The sequence below is a fragment of the Centrocercus urophasianus genome, unplaced genomic scaffold, assembly GCF_019232065.1.
Source record: "Centrocercus urophasianus isolate 14NV4802_14NV808 unplaced genomic scaffold, USGS_Curo_1.0 seq_41, whole genome shotgun sequence".
NCBI lineage: Eukaryota > Metazoa > Chordata > Aves > Galliformes > Phasianidae > Centrocercus > Centrocercus urophasianus.
Genome location: NW_024884989.1, coordinates 4,068,532 through 4,080,831, shown reverse-complemented (window position 1 = coordinate 4,080,831; position 12,300 = coordinate 4,068,532). Strand labels below are relative to the sequence as shown.

The 12,300-nt window shown below is 51.4% G+C and overlaps 2 protein-coding genes across 2 annotated transcripts in view; one reads left to right on the top strand and one right to left on the bottom strand.

The window, feature by feature from the left end:
* Nucleotides 1–871: 871 nt before the first annotated feature.
* On the bottom strand, nucleotides 872–11,740 carry JMJD6 (jumonji domain containing 6, arginine demethylase and lysine hydroxylase). The gene is made up of 7 exons (XM_042833411.1): nucleotides 11,540–11,740; nucleotides 10,590–10,978; nucleotides 8,067–8,353; nucleotides 6,652–6,787; nucleotides 6,398–6,536; nucleotides 5,816–5,943; nucleotides 872–4,448 (listed from the first exon to the last, which is right to left on the bottom strand). The coding sequence occupies exons 1-7, from the start codon at nucleotides 11,666–11,668 to the stop codon at nucleotides 4,412–4,414; spliced, it is 1,245 nt and encodes a 414-aa protein (XP_042689345.1). The 5' UTR covers nucleotides 11,669–11,740; the 3' UTR covers nucleotides 872–4,411.
* Nucleotides 11,741–12,111: 371 nt separating this feature from the next.
* Nucleotides 12,112–12,300, top strand: part of METTL23 (methyltransferase like 23) — a 1,838-nt gene continuing 1,649 nt past the window's right edge. The window contains exons 1-2 of the mRNA XM_042833391.1: nucleotides 12,112–12,155; nucleotides 12,227–12,300. The exon at nucleotides 12,227–12,300 is cut by the window's right edge and continues 31 nt beyond it. Of these exons, the coding sequence (XP_042689325.1) occupies nucleotides 12,248–12,300 (53 nt within the window). The 5' untranslated portion in view covers nucleotides 12,112–12,155; nucleotides 12,227–12,247. The remainder of the gene's footprint in view (nucleotides 12,156–12,226) is intronic.

Genomic DNA, 12,300 nt, shown 5'->3' with positions numbered 1-12,300 from the left:
AGGGGGAGGAGAGAGAGGAAGGAAGCGGAGCCATCCCCGATCCTCACTGCCATTTATCGTTATCGCTAATCCTATCAAGCCGCTGCTTGCGTGCGGATCGTTGTATTCTTAGTAACGACCCGTCACGGTGCTGATCTTCCCCTCTGTGTTTTGTGGGCTCTGAGCATCCGAGCAGCCCCGCAGCTCAGCGCTGCGCAGCGGGCAGCTGCTCCTTCCCAAGCGCGTTCTTAAGCTCAAACTTCCACGCACGTTTGACTCGTCAGATGCAGGTGACGCAAAGGCGGCGGCAGCCCTGCCCCGTGCTGAGGAGCATCAATAGGAGCAGAGCAAAAAGCTCCGCGCAAAAGCGTTGCGGCAGGGCGGGTGCCGGTGCTGGAAGCACCACCGACCACGGCATCCACTTTCCTTTACCAGCAGCGCGTTTCTACAGCCGTAGCCGGGCAGGAGCGCGGCGGCGGGGTTTTGCGATAAGGCAGAGCCGGGAGCGCGCTGCCCTCTGCCGGTCGGAGCCCCGCACGGCTGTGCCGCCACAAAGGCCGCTTTGACGCAGCGCTCCGAGGGGGAGGAGAGGACAGAGGGGCAGCTGCAGAGCTCAGCCGACAAAGGAGGATTGAGGGAGCGGCGATCACGGCTCGGACAGCATCGCCCATCCGCCGCGACGGGCCGAGCACGAGGGGCAGCTCGGCAGGAGGGCCGGGGCAGCGTTTCGACCTACGACGCGCTTCTGTCAGCTCTGCTCGTTTACCTGCAGCCGTTGGTTGCAGCCAATCTCAGCGCGCAGCCCCACGGCATCCCACCGTACTGCAAGGAAGGTGTGGATCTTCGGAAGGTGACTAAAAGTAGTTCAAAAAGTGACTAAGAAACAAAAGAATGCAAAATAATTGATTTTATTTCAAATAAAAAGCAAAACCACAATCATCCAAACGAGACAGTTAAGAGTATCCCAGCTCTGCTGGACGGGGCCGTAAAAGCAGCTGATGGCAGAGGCAGGGCTGGGGGCTCAGGCAGGCTGCTGAACGATCAGTTTGCTTCTTCCTTCCCTCCTTTGCAAGAGGAATGCAAGAGGAATTCCTGTTGCAATGTTTATTTCCATTAGATTAGCACAAACGGCCATCTCAGCTGATTCAGTCAGCAGCCTTGCTTTCCACCCCACAACGGCTGGGGATTGGAGGAGGAAAAGGCTCTGGGTTTCTTATGAAAGAAGCTGCTGTCTTCCTTCCAAGCATGTAACTGAGAAGACAACGCAGAGCCAGCCCACCCAAGCTGCAGAGGGGAGGAAGGTTTGTGTGCCAGCGCCTCCTCAGCATCACCTGTCCCCAAGCACTGTGCAGCAGCAGTGCTGAGCTGTGTGCTGCACTTCTGAAGGGGCATTAATTTACTCTTGAACCCCCAGAGCAAACAAGCCTGCGCTGGGGAGCAGAGCTCACGGCTCCCTTCCCTTTGGCAGGGCAGGCACAACACCAGGAAGCCCGGCCCAAACCAGCACGCAGCTGCCAGCAGCCCCAATGGAGCAGGCTGAGCACGGGGCTGAGCAGAGCAGAGCTGCTGTGGGGCTCAGAGCAACGAGGGGCTGGCTGGGTCTGCTACATCCATGGCTCTACAGTAGGCAGAAGCAGTGGGGTTAGGAAGAACATCAACGCTGCAAGGAGCACAAGTGTGGAGAAGCGAGAGCACAGGCGTGCTCCCCAGCCAGCCTCCCACACGCACGGATCCAGGCACGAGGAGCAGCTTCAACGCTGTGCTCTGGCACGGAAGGGGCTGGGGAACATCCCCTTCTTGCTGTAAGGCCAATGCCCTGATCACAGTTAACTTACCCACTTCATTTCTTATTATTTTTAAATCCTCATCTAGCAAAATAGCAGAACCTCCTGCTTAGAACAAGTGACAAAATGCCAAATGTTCAATTCTGGTCAGACAAAAAGCCTCATTCTGCAATCAATTTATGTACCACGCAGCAATTCTGGAAGGACCAGCGGAGCAAACCATGTGGCCAAAAGTGCTGCACGACATCCCAAATGTTTTCTGCTAGGAAGAGCTAACGCCTGGTTAGGAAGCCTCAGCTTGCTCAGTATTGCTGGAAAACTCATAGGAGAAGGAAGTCAGAGCATCTTACACAGTAATCACATTTCAGCCTCACAACACCCCTGTGAGGTAGGTATTGCCCCTTAACAAAGACAGAAGCTCACCAACTCAGTCGAGGCAAGAGCCTGTAAAGGAAGAACCAGAGATCCCAGCAGTCCCAGTTCCCAGGCAGCACACACAGCTTTGCTTCCCATCCCGCAGAGCTGGCGGTGCTGGGGTTCATTCCAAGCACTGCCTTTCTGTAAGGGACCTTCAACAAACAGCCTCTGAGCAGAAACTGCTTCATTTCACCCCATGAAGAGTTCAGAGGCACGAAGGAACAGAATGCTCTGCGCTTCGGATCTTCCCTGCTGTGCTTCTGGTGGAGCAGCGCTCAGCCTGTGCTGCAAGACTTCAAGATGGCAAAGCTGATCTCTGCATGCCAAACACAACAGCGAGCTACAGCACCTTCCATACACAGCAACTGCAGCACCAAGGAGGGCAGGCAGCCTCCTCAAACACAGCACACTCCTGTCTCCATTCCTCCAAAGGCAGCAGCTCTTCTACCTGCTCTCTCTGAGGACTACATGGGTTGTGCAGACTCCTGGCTGTTCAACTGAGCAGGAAATAAAAGGCAACCCTGGGCAGAAATGCTACTGGTTTGGGAAGTTTGCTTCAAAGTGAAGTAATCTGGAATAATCTGCGGTGCCCTACAGGGCAGGCATGTCCACGTGCACTTATGTCTGTTACTAGAAGAAATGCAGGGGTCTGGACAGCTAAGGAGTACACCAACAAACCTTCTCTCCCTCCTCACCAACACACTGCTCCTACATGAACTGACTGGTGCTGGAATTTCAGAAGCTGAGCTCCTGCCAAATGGAGTTTGGGCTCCCTTGCACAACAGGACCCAGCCCGATCTCCAAGAAGGGAGAAAGTGTTTAAACAGGAAAGAGACAGGGTTAAAATAAATAAAATCCAACATTCCGGCTGCCATCAAACCCAGCAGATACAACAATTAAGGCTGCCAATCTGCTTTTTAATTCAGCCACCAGTTCTGGGCATCCATGCAGGATCAGTACATGCACGTCACTTTTGCTTTCAACCTGCCTCTCTCAAAGAATGGCTGATGTGAGATGTAAATATACAATAACACCACCTCCTGGGCCTCAGGAGAGCACTCAAGGAAGCATCCCAACACAGCCAGCTCCTGGCTGCACTGTGAAAGGATCTCTTCTAGAAAGGATCTCTTCCTCTCAGCACATCTCCATGAAGACAGACCTCTTTGCTGACACTACCAGCAAAAGCCCCTGTGAAAGGAACAGCAGATCCAACAAATCCCTTGGGGATGAGAGCTCTACCTGCCGTGATACAAACGCACCTACACAGACTAAAAACATCACATTTCATTTGTATAAAGCATCACACAACAATACGCCCCCCTCCCACTCCTTTAAAATTGGCACTGCACGTTTCTGAAGCCATAGCCTCAAAGAAAAGCCATTTACACACGTGAACCACACCGGCCCAAACAAGTCCACGGCCCCAGAACTGCTCAGTATTTAAAGCCCAGCAACTCTCGTTGCTATGTAAGAGTCAGATTTTGTCTGTTGTTGCCCGGTGCTGAACATCACACCTACACCTAAAGGAGTGTCATTACTGGCAAATGCTGACTTTTCCCCCCATGTTTTTTGCTGTGCAAGAAACTCCAGGATTCTCCGGCTCCATCGAGATTCCTATGGCAAGGTGCTAGTGCATCTGTCACTGCACAGAGCAAAGGTAAATGGATCGTGGCTGGATAAAAGGATGCACTTCAGACGTGTACGTGTGGATTAAGAGCACAAAAGATGCTTCAGGTGGGCAGTCAACTCCACTGAAGTGGCTTCAGTGCTTGGAGCATCCATCCCACCTCCGCCGCCATCCCGCTGGGCCGAAGGGCTGCTGCTCCCTTCCTCAAGTGTACAGGACAACATGTAAACATAAGACAGTATCAAAGCAAGGCAGGTTTCTAGGTTTACCTGCTGGTTTTAAAAAGTTCTTTAAAAACTGACCGTTGTCTTCCTCGCCAGTTACACAAGCCATTCAATACTTGGCATGTCCACACCCACGGATGGGCTTTTAGTGCACTCGCTCGGGGCGCAGAGGGGACAAAGCATTGCACGAGTCGGGGCATCCCCCCTTCAGTTAGTAAGGAGCCAACCTTCGACAGCACAGAATGAAGACTGATGTTTGGACTGAAGGGAAGTGACCAACAAGGGTTGTGAGGAGCAGGAGCAGAAGGGGGCAGGACAGAGCTGGCTGGCTGCTAACGGAGCTCCGATGGGCAGCTGCCTCTGGGTGGGTGCTTTATCTCTCAGGGGTAACTGCGGCCTCCACAAGATTCCCTAATCCTGTCAAAAAAAAGAAGTACAACTGCCCGTCATCAGCTGCAGCATTTCCCCTCACCCTGGGGCACAAAGCACAGCCTGCAGGCTCACTGTGTGCTCGCACTTCCCACAGGTAGGATTTTATGTTTAAAATGCGTTTCCATCAACTAAACCATCACAGTGCTGGAGCCAAAATCCCACCCCGTGCTCACAGAGAGGAGCAGCCAGCCCACAGGAAGGAGAGCAGCGCGTCAGGCAGAGCTGGCTTTAGGTAAGGTGCTACTTTTTGCAAATTTGAAGTGCAAAGAACTGAAAAAAGCAGAGGACTTTCAGCTGTGCACACAGGGGCTGCGTTTTTCACACTTCTTCAGCAGGGTCTGCATTACGGTTTGTTGCATCCTGCTGCTCATTGCCTGCCTGACAACACAGCTGGCTGCCAAAAGGGTGTTTGATAGCACCTTAAGCAACTGCCAGCAGGAGAGCAGTGCATCACAGCAGCTGAATGGCAGCAAGCAGGTCTTCAGGCAGCATCCTAACGAGCACAACGCTGGGTACAGAACAGATGTCTGGACTTCCTCAGGTAAATGACTGGCACACCTTCAGCAGGTCACACACTGCGTCACCGCACCCAACAGCTCAGCAATGGAACTACACAGCAATACAGCAGTGTTGGTTTACCAAACCACGAGGAATTGGCTTAAAAAATCTGGCAGGCCTCTTCTATGTGAGGAAAAAATCTTCATTTAGCAAAAACCTGTTTGACTCATCAGCTCCCAGTGACTCTGCACATAACTGAGCAACTCCACAGAACTTATCCCAAACAAGAGATGTTCTTGGTTCTGCAGAGTTAATGCTTTCTCCCTCTAGCCTGACCGATGAGAAATTTGTATTATTGTTTTTTTAAATAAGTAAACACAGACATCTTACATTTTGGCAGAATGTTGGCTTTAACAGATAAAGCAGTGGGCCAGACTGAAGTAATCCAGACAATAATAAGAGAAAACATAGAACTGCTTGGAGGTTTTGTTTGGACAAGGCATCCAAATCTGAGCCTGGCCCGATTGCTCCTCATCTCAAACTGTTCACTTTTCCTACGTGCTCTCTAAAGAGCACAATGTTCCATCTCTCCCATTAAAAATATATATAAAAATATATTCTCTATTAAAAATAGAACTAGGACAGTAATAAAAGCACTTGATAAAGTACTTAAAAAATATATATATTATGAATCTTAGTTTTCAGTTTGGAGTAATTCAAAGCACTGGCCGACCGCTTCACGTCCTGCATGGAGCAACGCCCTCCATCCCTCTATCCTGAGGACCTGCCCTATCTCAGCTCTCCTCCTGCTGTCCTCTCCTCCTCCTAACAACCAGCAGCTGCCATCAGGTCACCTGGAGGAGCTGCGCTCTTTGCTCACGCAGTCGTCCTGGGAAGTCGTATCGCCGTTCCCCATCATGCTGCACGTCCTCCTCTTCTTCCTGCGGTGCATCATCCCCTCTGTCTCGGAGCCGGAGTCGCACTGAAGCACGGAGAGATGAAAACAGAGCTTAGAGAAACCCAGCAAACTGTGCTCATGAGTTCAGCACAAAAACCACCTCGGCAATTCTGGACAATTCAAAGACCAGCTCAGGTTGAAGAAATCCGTTTTAAATTCAGTGTTGAAAACCCACAAAGAGGCACGTTTAAGATCGGTCACAGGTTACAGTGTGTTTGTGGTGAGACAACTGATGCATTCATTTTGGCTCCTGAAAGGGTTTGGGGGTTTTTGTAAGGGCAGGCAGCACTCTGCGAAGCACTCACCCCACACCAGGCGCTCAGGGCAGCCCCATGCTGTGCCTGTCTCTACTCTGGACCTCATTCCTGCTCCCCGTTTGAAAACCATCCAACTTGCCACCATTATAAATGACCACGGCTTGGTAAAATGAGTGACAGATTTATCTTTTAGATAAAAATAGACCCCAAAAATATGTTACCTCTGAATCAGAGTCGGAGGAGCTGGAGCTCGAGGAGCTGGAAGAATCACTTGAGCTATCAGAAGCAATACCAGTAGATTCCTGTAGGTCAACCGAATCAGCCAGTGCTGCCAGGTCAGGATGCTCCTGCTTTAGGATCCTAAACACAGTTCCAATTTCAGCATTAGTCTTTCAACAGCAACACTATACAACAGATGGTTTTGTTTCATTGATTTCTACAGGTAACACGAAAAGAAAGTTATTAAGCCTCTCACCTGTACCACTTCCGTGATAATTTGGGTCTCCCTCTCACCGTTTTGTGCCACACCACAGGGAAGTTGGTACAGCTGGCAAAGTTCTGTGTGATGGCAATCGTTGTGTCCAGGTTGAGAACTACGTGCCACCAACCACCTGCAAACACAGCACTGTGAGCACTGCTGCACATCCAGCAGCTGCCACGCATCTCTGTCCCACAGCAGAGGCAGAAACCAGACCCTGCCTCCCGAACCCAGGTGAGCCTCCCACCACATCTTCTTTCCTCAGCCTTATTTCACAATTCATTCTGCTCCTCTGCAGGTTCTCATTACAGAAGGCTGCACAATGGCTCTGGCCAAATTATCCACCTCACAGGCAGTGACTGAAGATCTGAGCTGACAGCAGCATGCTGCCTACTGACAGCCTATCTAACAGCATGAGCCTTTGTAGCCCAAGCTGCACAGAGACCCTCTGTCAAGCTGAGCACACTTTCCACGCTGAATTAGCAAGGTTCTTGTGATTACAGGCCAGCCTTTCACTTAAAAATAGATGCAAATTGTTTCCCTGCACAGACTAAGAATAGACAGCGATGTTCTTCTCACCCACTTAAAACCTCCAAAAAAGAACAAAGAAACAGTTTAATGGAAATTGACAGCTACAAAATCCTAACAGAGGGGAGAGGAGTCACTACTAAGTGCCAAGGCAGTCACAAGGCACTCCTCAGACATGAAATCAGCTGTGCAACACAGGCAACGTGGATGGCAGCTCCATGCTGTGATGCAAGATCCAGAGGTCAGACTGCAGGCACTGAGCTCACCCACACAATGCCACCCACTGCCACCTCAGCTCCCAGTTACAGCAGGCACACGTTGCACAACCATCTTCTGATAGAAGGATGCCATTCCCATCTTCCTTTAGCTTTTGATTTTGAGATTAAGCATAACCACGGAAAAGTGGGTGGAATGCATCAGTGACTTTAAGTATTTCCTCCAGCCAAGACAAATCCACGTGCAGTCAGACTGCCTAAGCTACAAAATCCAGTGGTGATCATGCTGTGGTGTTTATAAACTCCAACATTTTTGGGTCTGAGAGTTCCTAATACTCAAATACTCAGCTTTCTCTCTTTATTTTTACGTCTCAGTGTTTTCCTATTAATAGGATCACAGTCCTATGAATGTGCAACGCAAGTCTGACTTGTTTTGCCACCCACACCACATGCAATCCTACACTGCAGGCCGTTTGTATGTCAGGGCAGTCAGAAATAACTGAGCAGTGCAGAGAAAGCCTCACAACACACAGCCCTTCTGAAACAGCCCAGAGTAGTTTCCTTTGCAAGAAATGAGCTGCAAGAAATCTGAAACACTCTTTTCTTTCTCAGACAAGTTAAAAACCCATTTCTCTGCCACATCTGCTTTCAGGAGCCATTTCTACGTACCTGGTACAAAAACAGTCTCTCCTGGCTTCTGCAAGATCTCCAGGGGTTTGAATTCAGGAGGCCAGGTGGGAAGCTGTGTCCTGGGGTAGATGACGTTGAACCACGTGATGGCCTCGTCCTGCTGGTTGCCTCCCTCCTCCCGTGTCACTTTGATCAGCTCTCTGGGAGTGCTGGTGGGGAAGAGGCACCAACGCTTGTGTCCCTGCACCAAGGCGTTCCAGGCGCTGGTTCCCAAGGGGTCGATGTGAATTCCTGTTCCAGAACGAGGCGGGCCCATCACAAACCATCTGCACAACAGGAAAAAAGCCACAACCCTTCAGTCACAGAGCAAGCAGTAGCTGCTTTCTCTTCTCCTCACACACAGATTGATAGTTATAGCTGTTAATTCAGCATACGGTTAGAAACCAAGGGAGTCCCCTTGATTCCCTTCTCCATTTATCCTCAAATGATGCGATGTGGGTTTAACCTAAAAACCAACACCAACTGTGACAGGAAGGACTGCGAGCCAGGACAGTGAAGACAGCTTTTAAAAACGAAACACAGCTATGAAATAGAAACAGTTCTTTTCATACGTGCACTGACCTCAAGGTAGAAGCACTCCCATTTCTGCAGCAGTGTTTATGAATGCACTAAAGGCACAATGCTCTGCACCAGGGCTCTCATCATGCAGGAGGATTCTGCTAATCTTCTCCATTTCTAAAACTTGCTACTCATAAATGGAACCCAGAGGCACAGAACAATGAGGAACTAACAAAAGGCAACACAAGTAAGGAACAGAGTGAAGTTATGCAACCCTGGCTTCCTTCTATGCCTTCTGTTCATTTACAACAGGCTTTTTATTCCAATATTGAAGTAGCTGGGGATTATTCTCTGGTCAAGATTTGGTGTGGATGTTCTCATTCCTGATTTGTAAAGCTCGCTTCTTCTGATGGAGAAGTTTAGCTGCCACAGATGTTTAAACACAGCAGCACAAGAGCACTATTACAGCAGATAGAACAAACTGAATCAGGAGGCTTATTGCCACAAAGCAGAAGGAAAGGACAATATCTGCTTAGATGGAAGAAACTAAAGCAGCATGAATGTGAGCCTTCTTCCATCCAGACCCCCCTGTGGCTGTGGTACCAACAAGAGGAGCTCCAGGGGTCACAGCATCTCAAGTCACAAAACTCTCCAGCTCCCCTTCCCAACTCAGGTGTGAATTAAGCTGGTTTCCAATCACTGCACGCTAGCAGCAATGACTGCATTTGTGAATGGCTTCCTACTTCGTTAAGCAGCCGTCAATAAGAAGACATGCACATCTTCCTCTTATGATGAGGAAGTACAGCACCTGGTTGAATTTTCACTAAGCCATTAAACTGCTGAATGCTCTCCATCCATGTTTGTTTAGAGATACAAACTCCAGGTGAGGGCTGTAGCTGTGCCCTTTCACACCACTCAGAAAAAGGAGAACAGCCTCAAACCAACCCACTTTTTCCAGAACAAAGTGCAAGAATGCTTCCATCACAAGCAAGGAGTTCAGCTCATGCCTGTGGGCGTGGAGGGTGCAGGGGAGAGAAGTATCAGTGTGAGTCACAGCTGGGGTGTCTCCATCACTTGAAACTTCGATGGAGTTCTGTCACTGTACCTCAGTTACTGCTGGAGACTTACAGGGACCGCACGCACTGTGCTTTCACATTTGAGCACAGCACTGTATGCCCTTAGAATTCAGTGAGAAAAGTTCCTGCTACAACTTTGTTAAAAAAAAGCCTGAAAAACACAACTGAGCTATTATTTGTTAGTACCTCGTTCATATTTGCCCTATTTCATTAAAAATACCAACCCTCACCAGGACCTCACGTCACTCAGAGGGCAAGTCATTCTCTAGCAATTATCATGTGGCTGTAAAGACTTTAATTACAACTTATTCTCATAGCACTAGAAAGCATTGTATTAATGCAAATGGAAATTACTTTGTACCTAGGAGCCAATATGTAAGGTTGGTGCATTTCATTTCAGTAATCAAATGCAATTTCCTTCGCCTTCTAATCAGATAGGAAAAAAAAAGTTTGAAGACTAAATACATGCAAAAACATTATGCAGTATCATCATCATCTGAAGGGCAGCTAAGAAGTAACCTCCACTCTTCAAAGTAGTCTGTTTAAGATCTTCACCTTACAAGCACTGACCCATAATTAAATGAAGTCCTGCATTGTACATAAGCCAGAAGAAACCAAGAGCAAATCTTGAGGCATTTTGAATCTGAAGGCCAGAAGGCACTTCACACAGCAAGAAATTCATCTTGGTAACTTTCAAGCACTTGGCATTTATTCGTGGAAGAAAAATTAAGAAACCAACTGGTAAATAGATTGGTGACAGAACGAGAAATCCTGATTCACAAATCTGTTCTTCCCTTCTTGAGCATTGAAGGCTTATAAGCACTTCAGAACAGCAAACACAAAGCTACTGCTTCACTTTACACAACGCGATTTTACTTCAGAATAACCAGAGGCACAGGAAGGAACCTCAGCTGCCACTCTGCCATACCTGTAAGGCGGCCTTCGTTTCTCCCCCGCATACTGAAACAGATCATCAGTGAAGAACTTGGGTACTTTGTAGTCCTCCAGGAGTTTCCTGCGCTTGGGATGCTCTCCATAGCTGCTGTCAAATATGTACAGCGGGCTGTCATCACGCGTGGTCTCCATGTACTCGATGTAGTATTTCATCTTCATCTTCACTGAGTAACCGTCGTTGTCCTCCCCACATTTGAACTTCTGGTTCCTGTACTTGCGTTTCAGCCGCTCCAGAGTCCACTTCTCCTGTGCAGACCAGCCCACCTGGGCGTTCAGCAGGACCACGGGTTTGTACGGCTTTTCGTAACGCTCCACAAACTCCTCCACGGTGAGCTGCAGTGCATCCGCCCGCTCCACGTTATCCTGCGAAACCAAGAGAGGAGCACAGAGCAGCTGTTAGCACAAACGTCCCAGGTGCTCTAAAGCAGCACGGAGGCTCTGCACGCTCGGGCTCTGCTCCGCACACCGCGAGGCTGTCAGACCGCCTGCGCCTTATTTTAAGCTCCCTGAGGGTGCAGCCCTAATTCTGGCGCCCGGCTCTCAGCGGTCACACCGCCCGGCTCGGGCCGCGTTTGGCACCATCCCCAGCACGGCGAGGACACCCCTGTCCACCCGGCTGCCGCCCAGCCTCGGCTCCGCACAGACCCTCCCCACACCCCTCCATCCCTCAGCCTCACCCCGCTCCCCACAGCTCTCCCGTTCTCCTCAGCCCCCCCCCCCACCCCCCTGTTTCCCCCGACCCCCCCGTTCCCCTCAGCCCTTCCGTCCCCTCCGGGCCGCCCCGCTTCCCTCACGCCTCCCCCGTTCCCCACAGCCCCTCTCTCAACCCTAACCCAGCCCTAACCTCACACCCCCCGATTCCCCCCAGAGCCCCCCCACCCCCCACAGCTACCGTTTCCCCTCACACGCCGCTCGGTGCCGCACCTTGCACGCAGCAGGGCTGAGCGGGAAGGTCTCGCAGTAGTTGTGACGGGTCCAATCCAACGAGTCCTTCAGCTCGGGCCGGGCGCTGCGCTTCGCCTCGCGGATCCGTTTCTTGCTCTTGTGATTCATGGCGGCGTTGAGGACCCGCCGCTCCCGACCCACGTCCCGCTCCCCGGCCCCGCCGCACCTTCGAGAAATTTCACCCCCTTGCCGCCGCCGCCGCCGCAGCCCCGCCCCCGCCGCGCTCCCATTGGCGCTCCTCCCGGCCGCCTTCCGCCGCGCCGTGCCCGCCTCCCGGCGCCGATTGGACGAAGCGGGGAAGCGGCGCGGCCGCCATGTTGGGAAGGGCGGCGCGGCGGCTTGCGGAAACCCGGCGCGGACACGGCGTGAGGCACCGAGAGGTTCCCGGAGGGCCCCGCGGCGCTCCGCGTGACGTCACGTCGGGAGAAAGCTGTGATTGGCCGTCGGGACCTGGCGCCACACGCTGCCGCCTGCGATTGGCCGCCTGCGAAGCGCGGGCATGGGGGAGCCGCGGCGCGCCGTGCGGCGGTACCGCTTCGTGGGGGACGCGGCGGGAGGAGAGGAGCGCGCGGTGCTGGCTGTGCGCGTCCCCGAGGTACGGCCCGGGGGTGGGGGGGCAGAGAGCGCCTGGGCACGGAGTCACAGCAGCACAGCCGTGTGTTTCAGGTGCTGGACCCGCAGTATGGCATGTACGCGTGGCCCTGCGCCGTGGTGCTGGCTCAGTACGTGTGGTTTCACAG

What these genes read in the sequence shown, in the direction of transcription:
- JMJD6 (XM_042833411.1), bottom strand. Translation starts at nt 11,668, where the DNA reads ATGAATCACAAGAGCAAGAAACGGATCCGCGAGGCGAAGCGCAGCGCC. An exon ending in AGAGACTGTTTTTGTACCAG is followed by an intron (nt 6,788 to 8,066) that starts GTACGTAGAAAT and finishes CTGTGTTTGCAG; the next exon opens with GTGGTTGGTGGCACGTAGTT. An exon ending in CCTCCGACTCTGATTCAGAG is followed by an intron (nt 5,944 to 6,397) that starts GTAACATATTTT and finishes TCCGTGCTTCAG; the next exon opens with TGCGACTCCGGCTCCGAGAC.